Source organism: Lepus europaeus, chromosome 12, assembly GCF_033115175.1.
Source record: "Lepus europaeus isolate LE1 chromosome 12, mLepTim1.pri, whole genome shotgun sequence".
NCBI classification, from domain to species: Eukaryota; Metazoa; Chordata; class Mammalia; order Lagomorpha; family Leporidae; genus Lepus; species Lepus europaeus.
Window position 1 is genome coordinate 82209270 of NC_084838.1, and position 23597 is coordinate 82232866.

At 45.8% G+C, this 23597-nt stretch overlaps 1 protein-coding gene and 1 pseudogene across 1 annotated transcript in view; both read right to left on the reverse strand.

Annotated features, from left to right (window-relative positions):
• CARNMT1 (carnosine N-methyltransferase 1) overlaps nt 1-14391 on the reverse strand; it is a 54937-nt gene extending 40546 nt beyond the window's left edge. Inside the window, exon 1 of the mRNA XM_062208427.1 lies at nt 13931-14391. Coding sequence (XP_062064411.1) covers nt 13931-14166 — 236 coding nt within the window. The 5' untranslated portion in view covers nt 14167-14391. The remainder of the gene's footprint in view (nt 1-13930) is intronic.
• A 4036-nt stretch (nt 14392-18427) lies between these two features.
• Nucleotides 18428-18851, reverse strand: LOC133771042 (small ribosomal subunit protein uS9-like; annotated as a pseudogene).
• Between the last annotated feature and the right edge of the window lie 4746 nt (nt 18852-23597).

Genomic DNA, 23597 nt, shown 5'->3' on the forward strand with positions numbered 1-23597 from the left:
CAGCTCTGTGCTATGGCCCGGGGAAGGCAGTGGAGGATGGCCCAAGTCCTTGGGCCCTGCACCCGCATGGGAGACCAGGAGAAGCACCTGGCTCCTGGCTCCTGGCTTCAGATCAGCGCGATGCACCGGCCGCAGCGGCCATTGGAGAGTGAACCAACGGCAAAAAGGAAGACCTTTCTCTCTGTCTCTCTCTCTCTCACTATCCACTCTGCCTGTCAAAAAAAAAAAAAAAAAGTTAAATGAACATTCACAATGAAATGTCATTTTATATAACAGATGGGCAAAATTTAAAAGCCTGACTATATTAAAGGTTAGTGAAAATGTGGAATAATCAGGACAATTATACACTGATGGTGGGTATATAAATTAGTATAGAAAATAATTTAGCATTATCTAGTCAAACATAATATGGTATTTGCCCCACAACCTAGTGATAACCGTCCTAGAAATACCCAAGAAACTTGCCAATGGGCAGCATGAAACATAACCAATCTTCATAGCAACACTGTTGGAAATAACAAAAAATCTGAAACACCCAAAGGTAGGCTATCAATAGACTGGAGAAAATATTATAGCTATAAACAATAATATTGGTAAAACCAGGAATGTAACTATTTGTTGAAAAAAAGAAATTGCAGAATACCACAATGTGCAATCCCAGCTCATCTAAAACTAAACAGTATGTTTAATGTTTGAGCAGATCATAAATAAACTACAAAGTAAAAATTTATTAAAGTAATTTTCTCTGATGGATCAGATAGTGCTTTTTAAAAAAACTGGGTGGAAGGGACCAGTATTGTGAGTAGTGAATAAAGCTGCTGCCTCTAACACCAGCATCGCATACTGGAGCCAGTTTGAGTCCCGGCTGCTGTACTTATGATCCGGCTTCCTGCTAATGTGATTGGGAAAGTAGTGGAAAAATGAATCAAGTCCTTGGGTCCCTGTACCCACAGGGGAGACCTGGAAGAAGCTCCTGGCTCCTGGTTTCAGCCATTTAGGGAGCAAAAGAGCAAATGGAACATCTCTCTCTCTCTCTCTCTCTCTAACTGCGCCTTCCAAATAAATCTTTAAAAAAAAAATTAGGGGCCGGCACTGTTGCACAGCAGTTTATCGCCCTGGCCTGAAGCGCCAGCATCCCACGTGGACGCCGGTTCTAGTCCCGGCTGCTCCACTTCCGATCCAGCCCTCTGCTATTGCCTGGGAAAGCAGTGTTTTTCTTTTTCTTTTTCTTTCTTTTTTTTTTTTTTTTTTTTTTTTTGACAGGCAGAGTGGATAGTGAGAGAGAGAGAGACAGAGAGAAAGGTCTTCCTTTGCCGTTGGTTCACCCTCCAATGGCCTCCGCGGTAGGCGCGCTGCGGCCGGCGCACCGCGCTGTTCCGATGGCAGGAGCCAGGTGCTTCTCCTGGTCTCCCATGGGGTGCAGGACCCAAGGACTTGGGCCATCCTCCACTGCACTCCCTGGCCACAGCAGAGAGCTGGCCTGGAAAAGGGGCAACCGGGACAGGATCGGTGCCCCGACCGGGACTAGAACCCGGTGTGCCGGCGCCGCAAGGCGGAGGATTAGCCTAGTAAGCCGCGGCGCTGGCCAAAGCAGTGTTTTTCTAAGTTTCTGTGTGGTGATTTGGTGTGAGGGGACCCTTAGGCATAAGGTGAAGAGATCAAGGTTGCAGTGGCTTCACTGATAATGGCTTCTTTTCCCCTGAAGACAGAATAGTGAGTTTTGAAGTCAGATATATCTGTGTTAAAATCTGAGGGGGTTATATCACATATTTGCCAAATGACCATAGGAGACATTCCTCTGGGCCTCAAATGTCTCACAAAAACCAAATAACAACAATACTGATGAGCACAGAAGCTGGTTGAGGGGCCGACGCCGTGGTTCACTTGGTTAATCCTCCACCTGCGGCACCGGCATCCCATATGGGCATCGGGTTCTAGTCCCGGTTGCTCCTCTTCTAGTCCAGCTCTCTGCTGTGGCCCGGGAAGGCAGTGGAGGATGGCCCAAGTGCTTGGACCCCTGCACCTTCATGGAAGACCAGGAGGAAGCACCTGGCTCCTGGCTTTGGAATGGCGAAGCACCAGCCATAGTGGCCATTTGGGGAATGAACCAATGGAAGGAAGACCATTCTGTCTCTCACTGTCTGTAACTCTACCTGTCAAAAATAAAAAAATAAAAAAGCTGGTTGAGATTGAGATTTAATAAATGCTGGGCAGTAGGTCAAGGCACTTACCATGAATCACTATGAAAAAAAAATCTCTATAAAACTCCATGAGGTAGGTACCATTATTCTCTGCTAAACACAGTAAGTGCTCAAAAAAAGCAATAGGTGTACCTACTGTATTTACCTACATAACATGTTGACTATGAAAATATTAAAAATGCAGAGAACTTAAAGTACTCAGGGGAAGAAAGCAATTATCTTTCCTTTAGAGGGAACCACCTTTCTGTTTTACTGTTTAAGCTTATTCTAGTATCACTTCTTGTAACTGAAAAGGACGACTTCTAATCATTTGTCCTTTTTTCAAAAAAATATCTAGTTAATCACTTGAAAGTCATAGTTACACAGAGAGAGAAGGAGAGGCAAAAATAAAGAGGTTTTCCATCTGCTGGTTCACTCCCCAGTTGGTCACAAAGGCTGGAGCTGCGCTAATCCAGAGCCAGGAGCCTCTTCCGGGTCTCCATGCATGCGGGTGCAAGGGCCCAAGCACTTGGGCCATCCTCCACTGCTCTCCCAGGCCATAGCAGAGAGCTGGATCAGAAGACAAGCAGCAGGGACTCGAATAGCACCCATACGGGATGCTGGCAATGAAGGCGGCAGCCTTACCTGATACGCCACAGTGACAGCCCCATCATTTATCCTAAGGGGTACAAAGTGGTGTTATGATATAGCTCTACAATGTGGAAAGACAGAATCAAGTGAATCAACATATCTGTCATCTCAAATACTTATCTTTGAATCTTCCTGCCTGCCAGAAACAACATATCCTTTGCCCGGCATTCCCCATTCTTTCCCATCATCACAGTTTCCAGTAACCACTATTCTCCTCTATATTCGTCTAAGCCTGTTTGGGCTGCCACATGTGAGGATGTGAATTACTTGTCTTTTTGTACCTGGCTTACTTCATCTAGCATCTTTCTATTCAAAATGCAGTACACAAAACAGCCTATCACTTGAAAAAAGTCAGGAATACAAATCTCAGGCCCGGTTCTTCCAAGACCTCCTGAACTGAAATCTACCTTTTAGGAAGTTTCTCAAGTAATTCATATTCACATTCAAGTTTGAGAAACACTTGTGATTCTACATTCTTATCAAAAGAATTTTCCCAAATTGAGAGAAAAATTTTCAAATATAAAATTATTAAAGGCTGTTCATCTCTATGTAGCCAAAATTTACTTGCTACCAGACATTTTTAGCTATTTTCACTTGTCTATATGATTAACTTTTAGAGTTCAAAAATCTATCTATATTTGGTCCCTACCAACACTCATACTGAAATTTAATCCACGTTGTAAAGTATTAAGAGGGTAGACACTTAATCCAACTGCAGTATTTGGAAATAGGACCTTTAAGAGGTAATTAAGGTTAAATGAGGCCATAATAGAAGGACCCTAATCCAAAAGGACTGTAGCTTTATAAGAAAAGGAAGATGAAATCCTGAGCCAAGACACACAATACCGCTTACCACAGATGCCCTGAACCACCTCAGAACCTCTACAGTACCCCACCAGCAAGAAAGACTTTACCAGTTGCCCCCAGACAATGCTGAATTCCCAGCCCTCAAAACTGTGAGCTAAATAAACTTTTCCTTGTAAGTTACCAGATTTAAAATACTCAGTTACAGCAGCAGAGACAATGGAAGACAATATTTTAGGGAAAAAACAATAAATTTTCAAAAGCAGGATTGGCAAGACAGAAAGGATAAGTTTTTTTTTTTTTTTTTTTTTCCTGCCTGCAGCGCCAGCATCCCATATGGGCGTTGGTTCTAGTCCCGGCTGCTCCTCTCCCAATCACGCTCTCTGCTGTGGCCTAGGAAAGCAGATGGCCCAAGTGCTTGGGCCCCTGCACCCATATGGGAGACCAGAAAAAAGCACCTGGCTCCTGGCTTTGGATCGGTGCAGCTCCAGCCATTGTGGCCATTTGGGGACTGCACCAATGGATGGAAGACCTTTCTCTCTGTCTCTCCCTCTCACTGTCTGTAACTCTACCTCTCAAATAAATAAATAAAATCTTTTTAAAAATCAGATTTATTTATTTTATCTGAAAGGCAGAGTTTGAGGAGTGGGGAGAGAGACAGAGGATGATCTTCCATCTGCTGGTTCACCCTTCAAATGACCACAATGGCCAGGGATGGGCCAGGTAGGAGCCAGGAAACTTTTCCAGGTCTCCTACATGGCTGCAGGGGCCCAAGCACTTGAGCCATCCTCTGCTGCTTTCCCAGGCACATCAGCAGGGAGCTGGATCAGAAGTGGAGGACCTAGGCCGGCGCCGTGGCTTAACAGGCTAATCCTCCACCTTGCGGTACTGGCACACTGGGTTCTAGTCCCGGTCGGGGCGCTGGATTCTATCCTGGTTGCCCCTCTTCCAGGCCAGCTCTCTGCTATGGCCCAGGAAGGCAGTGGAGGATGGCCCAAGTGCTTGGGCCCTGCACCCGCATGGGAGACCAGGAGAAGCACCTGGCTCCTGGCTTCAGATCAGCGCAATGTGCTGGCTGCAGCAGCCATTGGAGGGTGAACCAACGGCAAAAAGGAAGACCTTTCTGTCTCTCTCTCTCACTGTCTGTAACTCTACCTGTCAAATAAATTAAAAAAAAAAAAAAAAAAAAAGTGGAGGACCTGGAACTTGAATCGGTATGGGAGGGGATCAACTTAACTCGCTATGCCACAACATCAACCCCAGAGCTATTTTCAATGCTCTTGAGACAAAATGATTTTCAAAATGATTTTCAATTTACATTCCTATCAATAAAATGGCCAAAATAGGGCCAGTGTTATGGCGTAATGGGTAGAGCCGCCACCTGTAGTGCCGGCAGCCTATATGGGCATGGGTTCGAGTCCCAGCTGCTCTACTTCCGATCCAGCTCTCTGCTATGGCCTTGGAAATCTGCACCCATGTGGAAGACCGCGAAGAAGCTCCTGGCTCCTGGTTTCAAATCAGCTCTGCTCTGGCCGTGGCAGCCATCTGGGGAATGAACCAGTGACGGAAGATATTCTCCCTCCCTCCCTCCCTCCCTCCCTCCCTCCCTCCCTCCCTCCCTCATTCTGCCTCTCTGTAACTCTGCCATAGAGTTGCAACCATTTATAATTCACCATCAATAATTTGTTTCTCTTTTTGTATTTTTAAAAAGATGTTTTTAAGATTTAATCTGGGCCGGCACCGTGGCTCAATAGGCTAATCCTCCGCCTTGCAGCGCTGGCACACCGGGTTCTAGTCCCAGTCGGGGCACCGGATTCTGTCCTGGTTGCCCCTCTTCCAGGCCAGCTCTCTGCTGTGGCCAGGGAGTGCAGTGGAGGATGGCCCAAGTCCTTGGGCCCTGCACCCCATGGGAAACCAGGAGAAACACCTGGCTCCTGCCTTAGGATCAGCGCGGTGCGCCGGCCGCGGCGACCACTGGAGGATGAACCAATGGTAAAGGAAGACCTTTCTCTCTCTCTCTCTCTCTCACTATCCACTCTGCCTGTCAAAAAAAAAAAAAAAAAAATTTAATCTAAAAGAGTTACAAAGAGAGGAGGAGAGATAGAGAGATCTTCATTAACAGGTTCACTCCCTAAATGGCCACAATGCCAGGCCAAAACCAGGAGTTTCATCCAGGTCTCCCACGTGGGTGGCAAAAGCCCAAGTACTTGGGCCATCTTCCCTTGCTTTCCCAGGCTCACCAGCAGGAAGCCAGGTTGGAAGCAGAGCAGCCAGTTGAACAGGCACTCCTGATGTCTGGGTAGTTTCACAGAACTGCTTTCCTAATATCCCTGGGCAGTGGATACCCCACAATTGCCCTCTACCACAGCTCAAAACTCATAACCAAACAGATCTCACTTAGAACAAGCCCAACAAAAACCTGAACTCATTCCTACCCAGCAAAAATTAATGAACTGCCTCTTCTCTTGGTCTCATAAGCCATAATGTCACAATCAATTTGCCCAAGAAATTTTCATTCTAATTGTTATATGCAAATTACCCCAGGTCGAATGCTTTACATCATATTCCATTTCATCTCCCAAAGATTACTGAGAAGTCTGCCACCTAGGAGTACTCTTACCGGCTGCATGCTGTCCAATCTAACTCCTCTCTCACCCTCCCCATGCTCACCTCTAATCAGATGAATTCTTCTAAAATATATCTCATCTTTGTCACTGTTGAATCTCCATATTTCAGCATATGTAACAGGTAATCAGTAATGTTCAGTTACACTTCCAAGGCACCATTTTTGGTTCTCCAAGACTACTTATTACCCTGGTTGCAGGGGAGCTGAAGTGAGTTACAGCCCAGTCACTGGAGCTGTCAATTTGTGACACAAAAGTGAACTACCTAGATAGAACAGGATGAGTTGCAGCAGAGTCCTCAATGCCTGGTTACATAATTGGATGCAGAGCTGCTGTTAACATACATCCATAAATGCTCTTAAAATAGGTGGCATCTTAAAAAATTGAGAATATGGTCCACTCCTTTGCTGTGCTTAGGGTTGCCTCCATGCTGTGGCACAGCTGAACAGTTGTAAAGAGCTGAAAATATGTACTGCCTGCCCTTTTTAAGAAACTGCTGACCCTGCTTATGAAGGAAAGTTTAACAAACATCAGACTCTCCTTGGTTCTGAAGTTAAGTCAGCATCAGACCACATCATCCTCTATCAGATAAGGGGGAAAGTACATCCAGTTCTATTTTTTCCTTAAGGGTGTCTCCACCCCCAACTTTCTCTAGAAAGCTAGTGTCAGCAGTGACTTCCCACTTCAGGGTGGTGGGTCCACACTGGGTCTGAGCCAAGGGAACAGTTACAGACCTAGTCCTCTATACTAATTGAACTAGTCTAAGAATTCCAAACAGGAAAATAGTTTGTCAGAAGTCTATATCAATTCATTTTAAAGCTTTCTTAAATACCTAAGGTTAGATTTTCCTTACTCATGTCATTGCTTAGTATTGCTGGGTAAAAATTTACTGAACCATTTTAAATTTCAGGTAAGTCCCTTCCACAAGTTGCCCATCACTTATTCCTGTTTTCTCAACTGTAAAAATGAGTTCTCGATTTTAAACATCTCATGTAATTTGTCAATTGAAGATAAAAAAATTTAGGGGCCACTGTGGTGGCATAGTGGGCATCCCACATTGGCACTAGTTTAAATCGCAGCTGTTCCACTTCCAATCCAGCTCCCTACTAATGCCTCTGGGAAAGCAGTGGAAGATGGCTCAGGTACTTGCACCCACCTGGAAGAAGACTCCTGGCTCCTGGCTTCGGCCTGACCCAGCCCCAGCCATTGTGGTCATTTGGGGAGTCAAGCAGTGGACAGAAGACCTCTCTCTCTGTAACACTGCCTTTTAAATAAATAAATCCTTGGCCCAAGTGCTTAGGCCCTGCACCCACATGGGAGACCAGGAAAAGCACCTGGCTCCTGGCTTCAGATCGGTGCAGCGCGCCACCCTTAGAGGCCATTTTGGGGGTGAACCAACGGAAAAGGAAGACTTTTCTCTCTCTCTCTCTAACTCAGCCTGTTAAATTATTAAATAAATATATAAATCCTTTTAAAAATCTATTTTTAAAAAATCTCACCTAAAAGTGGGAAGTTGCTAACAAAACCTAATGTTTTTCAATTGTAGTACTTTCTATGTACTTAAGTATCTTATTCATAACAAGAGTCGTCTTTTTTTTTTTTTTTGACAGGTAGAGTTATAGACAGTGAGAGAGAGAGAGAGAGAGAGAGAGAGAGACAGGGAGAAAGGTCTTCCTTCCATTGGTTCACCCCCCAAAATGGCCACCATGGCCGGCGCTGCACTGATCCGAAGGCAGGAGCCAGGTGCTTCTCCTGGTCTCCCATGCCGGTGCAGGGCCCAAGCACTTGGGCCATCCTCCACTGCCTTTCCGGGCCATAGCAGAGAGCTGGCCTGGAAGAGGGGCAACAGGGACAGAATCTGGCGCCCCGATCAGGAGGATTAGCCTATTGAGCTGCAGCGCAAGAGTGGTTTTAAAGCTAACACTTTGACTATTCATTACAATGCTATACTCATTTTTATATTAGAATGTTATCTAGGCCGGCGCCGTGGCTCAACAGGCTAATCCTCCGCCTTGCGGCACCGGCACACCGGGTTCTAGTCCTGGTCGGGGCACCGATCCTGTCCCGGTTGCCCCTCTTCCAGGCCAGCTCTCTGCTGTGGCCAGGGAGTGCAGTGGAGGATGGCCCAAGTGCTTGGGCCCTGCACCCGCATGGGAGACTAGGAGAAGCACCTGGCTCCTGCCATCGGAACAGCGCGGTGCGCCGGCCGCAGCACGCTACCGCGGCGGCCACTGGAGGGTAAACCAACGGCAAAAGGAAGACCTTTCTCTCTGTCTCTCTCTTACTGTCCACTCTGCCTGTCAAAAATAAAAAAAAATAAAAAATAAAAATAAATTAAAAAAAAGAATGTTATCTAAGTGAAATCTCATGAAAAGACATTTAGGAATTTCCAAGTAGAATAAGATCATTCTTGAGTTCTTACTTTGTGATAGAAAGGCTTGTATCTGTTCTGTCCAATTTAACAGAAACTAGCCGCACATGGCTACTGAGTATTGAAAATGTGCCTAATGAGACACAGCAACTGAATTTTCACTGAAGCTAAACATTTTAAACTTCACTGTGATTCATGGCTATAGTACTAGACAGTATATAAGTCCACTGTAAGGAGCATAAATTAAACAGCCTCACCATAATATTAACAAGAAATAAGCAAGGGCTAAGCTGACTGCAAGGGATCTGCATGGACTGGGTAAGAACCACCACTGCATGCACACACCTTCCTCAGAACCCTATTGGCCCTATACTGACTGCCAAAAATGTATATAAACTGTAGACCAAAAAGGCCCAGAGACTCTCTGAACAGGCTCTCCTGAGAGCGGCAGAGCAAAGCTCCAGGTTGACCCACCACACTCAGACCTTCCCCTGATAGTTCTCCAAGCCAGCCGTGTGCTCACCTGATGCCAAGGCTCTGAGCTCACCCGATGACACTGAAGCCCTGCTCACCTGAAACCCAGACTCTACTTGCCCTTCAAGACCTGCGTTCTTTGGCTTAGAGTCCCCGCTCTTGCTGATGTGAGAATCCACCCTCTGTGGCTAAGACACGTCATGAGGAGCAGGGGAGATACTTTGAAAACCTTGAGTGGCCGGTTTGCCCAGTGTATTGTGTGAATTAGAATGTGTGACTTTCCCACTGCATAATAAAACCCTTATTGGAACCAACACTACGTGGGTGCTGTTACTGCAACTCAGAGACATCCACAAATTCATAAAATGTTAGAATGTATCAATCTAGGATGTTTTCTGCTACATCCTGCTTTCAGTACAAAAGGCCTCAGGTTTGAAGGTAAGTTTCTGGAGTAGGGAGCTGGATCAGAAGAGGAACAGTCAGGACACAAACTGGTGCCTACATAGGATGTCAGTGCTATAGGTGGAGGTTTAGCCTACCACGCCATGGTGCCAGCCCCTAATGTGTGTTTTTAATAAGTGTCTCAAATCTAAATAGGGATTATACACTTCAAAATCTACTAGGTTGCTCACGTCTATTAAGAGTTATTGAATTGGTGCTGGCACTGTGGCGCAGTGGGTTAAATCCCCGGCCTGAAGTGCCAGCAGCCCATATGGGTGCCGGTTCAAGTACTAGCTGCTCCTCTTCTGATCCAGCTCTCTGCTATTGCCTGGAAAAGCAGTAGAAGATGGCCCAAGTCCTTGGGCTCCTGTACCCACATGGGAGACCTGGAGGAAGCTCTTGGCTCCTAACTTTGCATGGGCTCAGCTCCGGCTGTTGCAGCCATTTGGGGAGTGAACCAGTGGATGGAAGACTTCTCTGTCTCTACCTCTCTCTGTAACTCTGTCTTTCAAATAAATAAAAATAAATCATAAAGAGTTATTGATGGGAGTTGAATAGTTTCAATAGAAATTGTGTGAAAGATGGCAGAGTAGGGAGGGAGCTTACTGTTCTGGTCTAGGAGAAGATAGTTTAAAAAAAGTGGAAAGAGTATGGTCTCAAGGAAGTTAGGGAAACAGCAGAGGAAACTCTACACAAATTGCAAGGACACAGTGGACCTACATACAGGGCAAGGACATGCACAACTCGGGACCCAAGTAGACGAGAACCTCCACACCAGCGTTGGAGAATGAGGTGAAACCAGAATGCAGCAGCTCAAGTCACTGGTAAAAAAGCTGCAGGAAGAGCCTAGAGGGAACCCAGCATGGAGCCCAGTGGAGAAAAAACAAAGTGCCCCCCCCCCACTGTGGCGCAGCGGGTTAACGCCTGGCTTGAAGCGCCAGCATCCCATATGAGCGCTAGTTCAAGACCTGGCTGCTCCACTTCAGATCCAGCTCTCTGCTATGGCCTGGGAAAGCAGTAGAAGATGGCCCAAGTCCTTGGGCCTCTGCGCCCGTGTGGGAGACCCAGAAGAAGCTCCTGGCTCTTGGCTTCGGATCGGCGCAACTCTGGCCATTGCAGCCATCTGGAGAGTGAACCAACAGATGGAAGAGCTCTCTCTCTCTCTCTCTTTGTAACTCTGACTTGCAAATAAATAAATAAATCTTAAAAAAAAAAAAAAAAAGACAAAGGTGGAGGGACATGCTTTCTCTATCTCCAGTCACCCTTCAACAGTCTCCTATAACAAGCTGATAGAAAGCAAGTGCCATTTTGGACATATGTAACAGCTGTGCCAGCTCGTGTCCACGTCCAGCAACCACCCAAGTAGAGACTCCTGAGTCCAGTGGGGAGAAAAGATGGGGCAGGGTGCTTGTGACTGTGGGAGGCTTGTGTGCAGGGGCTGTGAAAATACTTCGGCTGCATGGGAGGACTCAGGGTGTGGCTGGGTCTTTGGGCAGTCACTATGGGAGGCTCCAGACAATCAGGAATCCCTGGTTACCTGGTGAGGAACATTGCTGGGGAATCTGAACTTACACTGAGGACTGCACAGATCCTTTGTGTGGTCCTTGTGGCAGAGTGGACGAATAATATACTCACTGGGGCTAGTGCCCAGGCACTGGCCTCCTTTGAAGAGAGGACCTCAGCTGAGTCTAAGGCAATAGACAAGAACAAACATCCTCTCTGATTAAGAAAAAAAAAAGAAGAAAGAGGAGATTTACCATGCCAAAAATGGGTATGTCACCTCAGACACACCCTTCACCCTGGAGCTCTGAACAGGGCTCCCTGGCCTTGTGGTATTCCCTGAAAGCAGACACTCCACTAATTCACTCAGACATAGTCCAAAGACAAAAGCTGCCACAGTGATAAAACAAAGAAACCAATGAGTATCTCTACAAATGCCAAATAAAAAAATGCACCAATTCAAGAAACAAGAATAAGGAAGACAATGTGACGCCCCTAAAAGAAAACAACACTTCAATACTAGATTTTGAAGATGATGAGACTGAAGAAATTAATTCAAAAACTTGATCATAGGATTACTCAGAAATAATCAGAATCAAATGCACAAACTAATGAAATCCATACATGACATGAAAGAAAATTTCTCCCACAAAATTGAGATCTTAAAGAGAAATCAAAATGAAATCTTGGAAAGCAAGAATTCAATAGAATGAATAAAAAATGCTGTAGAAAGCCTTAACAGCAGAATTGGTGAAACAGAAGATTATCTGACTTAGAAGACAAAGCCTAGGAAATTATACAGTCAGAACAAACACCAGAAGAAATCAGAAAACTAAAAAACAGTTGGTAATCTACAGGATACAATCAAACAATCCAACATACGGGTTCTAGGAGCTCCTGCAGGTGTGGAAAGAGAAAGGATTAGAAGACCATTTTTAGTGAAATAATAACTGAAAACTTCCCTAAATTGGAGAAAAAAGGGACATCCAAGTACAAGAAGCACACAGAACTCCTAATAGACATGATAAGAAAAGACCTTCACCATGACACATTGTAATCAAACTCTCCACAGTAAAACATAAAGATTCTAAAACTTGCACAAGAGAAACGCCAGATTACTTTCAGTGGATCTCAGAAACCCAACAGGCTGGGAGAGAATGGCGAAATATACTCCAAGTCAACTGTCAACCCAGAATACTATATCCTGCAAAGCTTTCATTTATGAATGAAGGTGAAATAAAGACCTTCCATAACAAACAGAAATTGAAAGAATTGAAATAATTTGTCACTACCTGTGACACTAGCCCTACAAAAGATGGTTAAGGATTTGCTGCACAGAAACACAACATGGTCATCACTAGGAAAGAAGTTAAGGAAGGAAATCTCCCAGTAAAAGTACAAAGGAAATCCAAAGTAAAAAAATAGGAATATTTATGGAAAAATGGCAAGGCAAAGCCATTACTTATCAATAGTTGCTTTGAATGTAAATGGCCTCAACTCTCCAGTTAAAAGACAGAGACTGGCTGTGTTGTTGCTACTGAATCTGGAGAAATAAAGTACTCAAACTGCAAATTCCCTTCTGGGCCCCTTAAATAATACATTACATAGACCCTATTTTTGAGTTTAATTAATAAATTATTCATCAAGATCTTTGAACTTCAAAACTTCCCGATAAAACGTAATCAGATACTAAGTAACTTTAACATTGTATTAAGCAAACTTCTAAATTCACAACAGTAACAAACTAATCATTAGTGGAAAGCATCCTATTTGGGAATAATGTATTTCTTTGCTATTATGTTTTATTTGTTAAAAATAGAGCTTCAACACATATGCCAAGCACTGCTGACCTAAAAATAAATAAGGCTCAGCCCCTGCCCTTGAGGAGGTCACAAACAACAGATTTATATCCAAAAACAACTACAATACAAATGAGTCGAACAACATATAAAAGATGTGCACAGAGCACAGCAGGAGCCCATCTAAGAGGTCACTTTAACCTGCATAGGAGGTCAAGTCTAGCAGATTCAGAATATAGCTACCGATGGCCTCTCGATCTCTTACACGATTAAAAGTGGTATCTTTCTTTACCTGAAAATCCAGTTAAGTCTTTTTCAGATCTCGGAATTATAATTTTGTGATTAAGCTATTTGAACATCTCTCTAAAGGAAGTTAAGTTGTATTATGAATGAGGACCGTAATTACTGCTATGCCCAGCCTCAAGGAGAATTTGATACATGTTTGCAGAATAAAAGAACACAATGCAGACTGTTACTGTGCCTCTCCTCACTTCCCTCCTTAGTATTCAAGTACGTTTTAGAATTCCGGGAACACCTCCGCCCTTAATCACCCACCAGTTAAGGACAATGAGCGGCACCATTCAAACTGCTCGCCACAAAAGCAAAGGTGCGTTCACAGCGCCTAGGGGGTGGGATGGAAACCTTACACCGTTCTAAGAGAGCTGGCAACAGTTGGGGAAATGCGTCCTCTGGCATCCCACGTGCAGGTGGACGTGGACTCTCGGTGTGCTCCCTTTGGAGGACATGCGGACAACACATACCAATCAGGCCCAGCACTGGACGATTGTACCACCATCCTTTTTTATCTGAAGTGGTTACATCACGCCTCCGGTCGCCCCAACCAGCCTCAGAGCCCAGCCTCGAACGAGGGGTGGAAGGCAGGAGAGCTAATCTGACCCTGGATTCAGAGGACAGGAGGCACAGCGGCAGACGGCGCGGCAGACACGAGGGTGTGCAGGGCAGGGGGCTGCGGAGCTGCGAGGTGGCCGGGGGCCCGGAGGTCAGCTCAGGGGGCCGGTGCCCGCGCCCTGGAGGCGTGGCGGCCGCCCCGGCGTGCCGGGCGGGGGGTCCGCCACCGCTCCTTACCCGTAGTAGCGGAAGGCATTAATGATCTTCCAGAAGTGCTCGCGCTCGAGCCTCTCCTCCTCTTCCTCCGTGCTGCGCGCGGCGGTCGACGAAACCGCCGCGGCCGAGCCCAAACGCCCGGCGGAGAACTGCACTTCCACCTCCTCGCTGCCACCGCGGCCGCCGCCGCCGCCGCTTCCCCCGCAGCCTTCGGGCAGCTGAGACGCGGGAGGCGGGGGGCGCCTCCGTCGCTGCATCGCCGCCGCGGCCCTCGGCCTGGCCCGCTTGCGTCTCACCGCGAGTGAAAGCGTGGTGGCGGCTGCTTGGCCTTCCTCTAGACGGCGCCCGACGCGGACATGCCCCCAGCTCGCGGCGCGCTCCGCCCCCGCCGCCCTCAGGCCTCCATCCGCGCCGGGCTCCGCCAGGTCTTCAGGGCTCCGGGAACAAACGCGCGTGCGCGTGCGAGGGTACGACAGCGGGCCGCGGCTGCCAGCGCTCATTTGCTGCCAGGATTCGCCGACAGCGCGCTGGCGTCACGAGGACGCTCCTGGGGGCGGGGCTGAGGGCCGGGCCGGGAGGCGGAGGCGGAGCTCGTCGGCGGGTGGGGCTTGCACAGCTGGCACCCGGGAGCGGCTTGTAGGTGGGGCTTAAGGCTGCTGCGACGGCTGCCTTGTGGCACAGGCGAGTAAGTGAGCCTAAGCTAAAGCACTCGCAAAGGAGAGCCAAGCAGAAAAAGTTTGCGTTAGAAGGAAAGTCTTGCCTCCATCCTAATTTTTACATTGACTTTCTAAATGAATTCCTGTGTTTAATCCCAGAAGAGGACAGGGAAGCACCATCATCTTTCCAGTGTTTAGGGACCGGTGAAAATCCTAATCCCGCCCTGAGGCGATGGCAGCAGGTGAGGAAAATGCAGGAAACTAATTCTGACCTGTACCCGCATTTCAGAAGACCACAGCACCCAGCAGGTGTCGGTGATGGTGGCTCTTGGCAAGACTGGACTTGATCTAACTGCTTCCTCATCTATATCCATTCAGTGTTTGCCTCTCTTCTCTCTGGGTTCATAGCTCTAAAGTGGCCACCTGTCTTCATTCAATGCTATTCTTAGAAAATAACTCACTCTTTTCAATTTATCACCCAGTAAATCAGGCTTACAAATAATGGCACAAAAGAAATTGTTTCATTCAGAAGTGGTAAATATGTGCAGGGACCATGAAGTCTGCTAAATAAAGTGGCTCATATTTTCCTGGTTTAAATTGCTAATTGAAACAAAGGCAATGATAAGAAAATTCGTGATTATTTTATGCTAGTGTCATGGATTTTTATTTATTTATTTGAGAGGCAGAGTTACAGAGAGAGGTCTTCCATCCACTTGTTCACTCCCCAAATGGCCACAATGGCCGGAGCTGAGCTGATTTGAAGCCAGGAGCCAGGAGTCAGGCCACCTGCAGATAGCTGGATCAAAAACAGAGGAGCCAGGAATCCGACCTGTGCCTATATGGGATGCCGGAGTGCCGGAGTGGAGGTTTAACCTACTATGCCACAGCGTCAGCCCCCAGTGTTGTTTTTATACAAAACTTTCCTAAAAGCCCAGTCCATTTTGTAATAGTAGTGCAGTAATACCTGACTCAGAAGTCAAAATGAAAGAGGATTACAAATGTGAACGGTTTCTCTACTCCCATCCTAAGCCACCTATAGTCACCTGCAGACAAATACATCAATTCCTTGCCTATTCTTCTAGATTTGCTTTCTTCTTTTAGGATTCATTTTATTTATTTGAAAGGCAGAGTGACAGAGAGCAAGGGAAATGTTCCCATCTTTTCGTTCACTTCCCGAGTGGCGGCAAAGGCCAGAGCTGGGCCAGGCGGAAGCCAGGAGCCAGGAGCCAGGAGCTTCCTGCAGGTCTCCCATGTGGGTGCAGGGGCTCAAGCACTTGGGCCACCTTCTGCTGCTTTCCCAGGCCATAGCAGAGAGCTGGATCAGAAGCACCACAGCTGGAACTCAAACCAGCACTCCAGTATTAACATGCTGCATTACAATGCCAGGGCCAACAATTTTTTTTTAAGGTAACCACCATGCTGTTATTACTTTTGTCAACCAAATTAATACATCTTAATATCATCTAACACACAGTTCTTATTCAAATTTCCCATTTCCCCAAATATGACTATTTCTTAGGTTTAAATTTTTTAAAAAATTAGAATATTAGGGCAAGAGCTATGGGTCAGCAAGTTAAGCTACCACTTGGAATCACACTGGAGTATCTCTTTTGAGTCCCAGTTTCTCTGCACTTCCAATCTAGCTTTCTGCTATTGCTCACCTTGGGATGCAACAAGTGATGGTTCCAGTGCTTGGGTTCCTGCCAGCCATGTGGGAGACCTGAATGGAGTTCCTGACTTCCAGCTTGGGCTGGCCTGGCTCTGGCTGTTTGGAACATTTGGAGAGTGAACCAGTGGATGGAAGATCTCTCTCTCTCTCTCTCTCTCTCTCTGTCGCTCCCTCTCTGTCGCTCTCTCACTTGGTTTTCCAAATAAATAAATAAATAAATGCTTACTATATCTCTTTTAGTCGCCAACAATCTACCCCCCCCCCACATTCCCTCTTTTCTTTTTCTTTTTCATTTTTTTTGAGGAAACTAGATCATTTGTAGTTCGTGCATTTGCTTCTGATTACTTCTATGAAATCTTATGATTAATTTTTTGAATTCCATTTCCTGCATTTCTTCCATCTCATCATCTTCACAATCTAGTATTGAAGTGTCATGTTATTTTGGGGGTGTCATGTTGTCTTCCTTGTTCTTGTTTTCTTGAATTGGTATGTTTGCTGTCCAGCATATGTGGAGATACTCGTTGATTTTTTTCTTTTCCTTTCCTTTTCCTTTTCCTTTTCCTTTTTTTTCCCCCCCTGTGGTGGCTTTTATCATTCTACTATGGCTCTGTAAATAAGTGGGAAGTCTGCTTTCAGTGCTTATCCAGAGGCTTGTAGTGGGTGTGGCCAGAGAGCTCTGTTCAGTTCTCCAGGGTTAAGAGCATGTCTAATGTGACACACCCAGGTTTGGCATGGTAAAGCTTTCTCCTTTCTTTTTTAATCAGAAGGGAAATTTACTCTGCTCAACTGAGCTCCTCTCCTCAATGGAGACCAGTGCCTGAGCACTAGCCCCAGTGGGTGTAATATTCGTCCTCTGTGTCCCAAGGACCACACAAAGGATCTGGGCAATCCTCAGTGTAAGGTCAGTTTCCCCAGCAATGTCTCTCACCAGAACACCCTGAACATGTGGAGTCTCCCACTGTGACTGCTCAAAGTCCCAGCCACACCATGAGTCCTCCCATACATCCTCAGTCCTTTTCACAGTCCCAGTACAGAAGCCTCACACGGTCACAAGCTCCTAGCTCCCTGTTAGTTCTCCAGAGTCAGGGTTTCCACTCAGCTGGTTGCTGGCACAGACACGAGCTGGTGCAGCTATTACATGTGTCCTAAATGGTGCCTGCTCTATCGGCTTGTTACAGAATGCTGTTGTAAAATGATCCAAGAGAGAGAAAAATGTGTCTGTCCCGTCCTTTTTTTTTCTCTCCTCTAGTTTGGCAGGTACACTATCCCCCACGGGGCTCCAAGCTGGGTTCCCTCTAGGCTCTTCCTGCAACTTTTTCACCAGTGGCTTGGACTGCTGCGATCTGGTCTCACCTCACTTTCCAACACTGGTGCATAGGTTCTCAGCTGCTGGAGTCCAAGTGGTGGGCGCCCACACCCTCCACCTAGGTCCACCGTGTCCCTCCAATTTCGGTAGAGTTTCCTCTGCCATTTTCTCCCCTAACTCTTCCCTAAGACTACACTCTTTCCACTTTTTTTTTTTTTTTTTTGACAGGCAGAGTGGACAGTAAGAGAGAGACAGAGAGAAAGGTCTTCCTTTTGCCATTGGTTCACCCTCCAATGGCCACTGCGGTAGGCGCGCTGCAGCCGGCGCACCACGCTGATCCGATGGCAGGAGCCAGGTGCTTCTCCTAGTCTCCCATGCGGGTGCAGGGCCCAAGCACTTGGGCCATCCTCCACTGCACTCCCTGGCCACAGCAGAGAGCTGGCCTGGAAGAGGGGCAACCAAGACAGGACCGGTGCCTCGACCGGGACTAGAACCCGGTGTGCCGGCGCCGCAAGGCGGAGGATTAGCCTAATGAGCCGCGGCGCCGGCCTCTTTCCACTTTTTTTTTTAAGCTATCTTCTCCTGGGTTAGAGTAGTAAGTTCCCTCCCTACTCTACCATCTTGGAACTGAAACTAGATCATTTGATACTGCAGGGGGTCCCACATTTTGGAATTGGCTGATTGTTTCCTCATTTGACAGGCTTGATTGTCTTGAGGGCAAGAGTCTGTGTCTTCCACATTTTCTGTACATAGTGAGTACTGTTGTTTAATTTGCTTAATTTCAATTTTCTTCTTTTTCTCCTCCTTCTCTTTCTTCTTCTTCTTCCTTAAAATCTCACAACCAGTGTTTATTATAAAGAGGATCCCTGATCTTGGTGATGGGCTTATCAGTAGGATTTCTGGTAGCAAGCATGGGCACCAAGGTCTCCAAATTTTCTGGACTCAGAGTGGCAGGGGTCAGCTACCAGCAGGCTCCAGCCATACTGAATTATGACACTGATCTCCTTCTTGGAAGCCTCATTCACATGTTTCTGGTAGTAGGCCAAAAGGACTTTGAAGATGGACTGACAGCATAAATCTGAGCCACATGACCACCACCCTTCACCTGGACACAGATGTCTACACCAGGAAATCGCTCCTTACCCAGAAGCAGAACAGGCTCCAGTAGCTTGTACTGCAGTGTATGCGACTCAGTCATCTGCAGGGGCCTCTTGTTCACCTTGATAAGGCTTTGTCTTGTTTGCCGCATGCCACGGCTGTGGCTGTCTTCTTGCAAGACCAGCACAGTCTGTAGCAGCCTTTGGACTGCATGGCTGTGGATGTAGGCCAGGGCAGGAACCCTGAGGCACAGCAACCAGAAAAGTTCAAGTTTCTTCTTAGTAGTGAATCTGTTGAAGTACTTTGTTTTATCACTAGGATTGTGTTAGAAGCTATTCCACCTGGGTAACGAATTTTAGAGACAGCAGAATCCAGTCAAGTTAATTTAAGCAGAAAATGATTTATTGAAGGAAATTTGCCACCCAGAATTCCCAGAAAGACCTGGGAACTGAGCTCGACTGCATCTCAGGAACAAAATAGCAGCCATACCTGTTGTTTCAAAGGAAACTGTTTTAGTGAACATCATTATAACCACTGCCCACAATTCCTTATGTACAACGGTTAAGAACCAGACAACAAAACATGTGCTATAACACCCTGGAAGGACCAAACTCTTCTGCAATAAGATATAATATTCTTCTACGTTGCTCCAAGTCACTGCGTTCCATTCCTCCGAGTTGAAACCTTTGTTACAAGTGAGTCTGGATATGGAGTTTTCAGTTTTCTATCTTTTTTATTTTATTTTATTTTATTGACAGGCAGAGTGGATAGTGAGAGAGAGAGAGAGAGAGAGAGAGAGAAAGAGAAAGGTCTTCCTTTTTGCTGTTGGTTCACCCTCTAATGGCCGCCGCGGCCGGTGCACTATGGCCGGCGCATTGCGCTGATCCGAAGCCAGGAGCCAGGTGCTTCTCCTGGTCTCCTATGCGGGTGCAGGGCCCAAGCACTTGGGCCATTCTGCACTGCACTCCCGGGCCATAGCAGAGAGCTGGCCTGGAAGAGGGGCAACCGGGACAGAATCCGGCGCCCTGACCGGGACTAGAACCTTGCTGGCGCCGTAAGGCGGAGGATTAGCCTATTGAGCCTCGGCGCCGGCCAGTTTTCTATCTTTCAAAGCAGAGGAAGACAGGCTAGAAAGTGGAAGGAGGTGATATTCAGTGAGCCACACTTCAGTAACTGCCAGAGAAACTGTTAGAATGTCACTAACACTGTACTGAACACCTGTTGAATGAGTACAGATAGAAGGAGCAATGCAGCATAGGAGCAAGAATACCAGCTTTGACTGTGACTGTTGACTCTGAAACAAGATATGTGATCCTGGGCAACTTATTTAACCTATCTGGACTCAGTGTCCTCATCTATAAAATTAAACAATTGGAGTATTCTTAAAAGATCCTTCTAACTCTAATAGTTGATGATTCAAAGATAATTTACTAGGTAATAGCCTTTGATTTCAGCAGTCTTCTTCAAAAAAATCCTATTAGGAATATTTGTATCTACAATTTTACATATTAAGTTCCTGCTCCCGATTTGCCTATTAAATTATTTCTTAAAACACTTTCCTATATAGCATGGGATCCCCAGATACCATTTCTTTTTCTTTTTTCTTTTTTTTTTTTTGACAGGCAGAGTGGATAGTGAGAGAGAGAGAGACAGAGAGAAAGATCTTCCTTTTTGCCGTTGGTTCACCCTCCAATGGCCGCTGCGGCCAGCGCATCATGCTGATCCGAAGCCAGGAGCCAGGTGTTTCTCCTGGTCTCCCATGTGGGTGCAGGGCCCAAGGACTCAAGCCATCCTCCACTGCCTTCCCGGGCCATACCAGAGAGTTAGCCTGGAAGAGGGGCAACCAGGATAGAATCTGGCGCCCCAACCGGGACTAGAACCCGGTGTGCCAGCGCCGCAAGGTGGAAGATTAGCCTGTAAAGCCAAGGCGCCGGCCCTAGATACCATTTCCAAAACTGATCTTTCCAACAGGTATACAATTGATGAGCATGATGAATTGAAAACAAGGAAACTCAATGCTCTATCATCTATACAGGAAGTGTCAACCTGTTTTTCCACTTTAGATAAGATGATTAACAAAACATCCCTTAGTCTTCCTGGTCATGCCATAAAGTTACCATTATTCTCAAAGATATTTCATAATCAATAAGTCTTTGTAAATAAAGGCTTTGAAATCTGTTGGGCTACTCATCTATTAATCCTAAGTGTATTTTTTATCAGCTTCACATCCCCCTATGTGGATGCCTCTTTCAAAGTTTGTAATTACATATTGTGTTGTATAGTCTTTTAGCTGAGTGCTTTGCCTGCTAGATTGTGTGTTCTTTGAGGGTGGCAAGCATATATACTTTGTTAATGCCTGTACTCCTAGCATCTAGTACTGTATCGGGCATGTGAATATTTTGCATAATCATTTCGTGGAATGAGTAAATGATTTTACAAATTCCAGCCACTGATCTAAGCACTAGAATATGGCATAATTGCATGTAACTTAATATTTAAAATAGTATCATCATCCATCATCCCCTTATATTTTTAACAGAAGAGAACGTTGTCATTTAGAGAATTAAATGGCTCTGTGAAATTCACCCAGCTAATTAAGTGGAAAATCCCAGATTTGAAAGCAGATCTACAAAGCCCAAGAAACTAACCACTGGCTCTGCTGCCTTTACTGAAGCTGGTTTATCTTTCCTTTAAACTGTATTGGGGCCGGTGGTTAGGCTAGTAGTTAAGATGCCCATGTCTTAACACAGGAGTACTTGGGTTTTATTTCAGGCTTGCTCTGTCTCTTGATTCTAGCTTCCCTGCCCCTGGACTTTTATAAAGTAATTAATAAGTAACAAGATTGGACTATCCAATTTGAATTAGAAGATTCACTGTCACACCCTGTCATGATTGCCATCTCTCCACTTAAAACCCTTTCAGTCCCTGAGAGGTTACCCTCTGTTCAGCTTGTAATGAACTGTTCCTGTTGTCCACATTTGTGACTCAACAATGTGGACCCTGCACCAGCTTCATCCATGTCTTCTGAGATACTGTTACAAATGTAGTATCTCAACCTTCACCTTCTGACTCTAAATCTGCACTTAAACAAGAGCACAGTAAACATTTTTTTTTTAAAGCACAGTAGATTTTTAAAAGCATTGCTCTAGAAACAATAAAGAACACACACATCTCAGTCTTCTTACTGATAGATGAAAATCTCAGGGCCAGTGATGGGGCTCAGCAGGTTAAGATGAGCAATGCTTCAAGTCTTGGCTACAGGGCTGGTGCTGTGGTATAGCAGGTAAAGCTGCTGCCTGCAGTGCTGGCATCCCATATGGGCACCGGTTTAAGCCCTGGCTGCTCCACTTCCTTTTTTTTTTTTTTTTTTGACAGGCAGAGTGGATAGTGAGAGAGACAGAGAGAAAGGTCTTCCTTTTTGCCGTTGGTTCACCCTCCAATGGCCGCTGCGGCCGGCGCATCACGCTGATCCAAAGCCAGGAGCCAGGTGCTTCTCCTGGTCTCCCATGCGGGTGCAGGGACCCAAGCACTTGGGCCATCCTCCACTGCCTTCCCGGGCCATAGCAGAGAGCTGGCCTGGAAGAGGGGCAACCGGGATAGAATCCAGCGCCCCAACCGGGACTAGAACCTGGTGTGCCGGCGCCGCAAGGCGGAGGATTAGCCTGTTAAGCCACGGCACCTGGCTCTTTCTCTCTGTGTGTAACTCTTTCAAATAAATAAATCTTAAAAAAAAAAAAAAAGGCTTGGCTGTTCCACTTCTGATCGAGCTTCCTGCTAATGTAAGAAAAATAGTGGAAGATGGCCCAAATACTTGGGCCCCTACACCCACATGGGAGGCCTGTACAGAGTTCCAGGCTCCCTCCTGGCTTCAGCCTGGCCCAGCCTCTGCCATTGTGGCCATTTGAGGAGTGATCCAGCAGATAGAAGATCCCTCTCTTTCTATAACTTACCTTTCAAAAACTAAATAAATCTTAAAAAATACAACTTTGTTTAAATAAAAAAATAAATGAAATAGAAGGAACAGGAATCCTCTTTAGAGAAATAACTCCTCTAATATATGCCCACTCTAAATATGTGTATATAATTAATGTTTGGCTTCAGTTTATTGTACTCTATGCTAAATCCTGGTATGTACTTTACTTGCTAATCAAGGGGCTTACATAGAAATTATTTGGGGCAGGGCGTGGCCTTGGTCAAAACTCTGGCCTACTGCAATCTTTCTAACTTACCTTCCAACCTCCAGACTCCCCCTCCAGTGCCACTGGATATATGAGTGATTTCAAATTATTCTTTTTTCATAACTAATTTCTTTCTCAAATGTGAATTAATTGTTCTCTTCTGATGTCTGTCTTTCCAGTCATATCCTGTGACTCCCCTTGTAGCCTGTTACTGAGTTTCTCACACTGCTTTGTGATTTGTTGTTATGGTGTCTGGTTCCCCAGTAGAATGTGAATTCTGTTACAACATGGGCTGGCCCTGTTCAGAACTGTGTCTCATACACAGATGAGGAGTTGGCAAACTTCTGCAGAGAATATTGCTACAGTAGTGAATATTTCAGCTTTACAGGCTGAGAAGGCATCTCTCACAACTATTCAATGCTGGTGTTACTGTGTACAAGCAACCAGAGAGAACACAAAAGACTAAAAGTTTTCAATAAAACTTTACCAAAAAAAAAAAAAAAAAAAAGACTGACTGGGTTTGGTCAATGGGACATAATTTGCTGACCCTGATTCAAGCGAATGAAAGTTTAAAATAAATATGCATGCTGCTGTACATGCCTTTCTTCCGTTTTGCCATACAATTCTGAGACCCTGCGAGGCCTCACACATCATCTCTAGGTCATTCTTTATTGATATATCCACCAAATACTTGTTCTTCAGTGTTTGACCCTATTGGCCCTTTCCCTGGCTCTATCAAAGAGACTAGAAGTCTGAGAATATACAAACAAGGGTCGTAAGC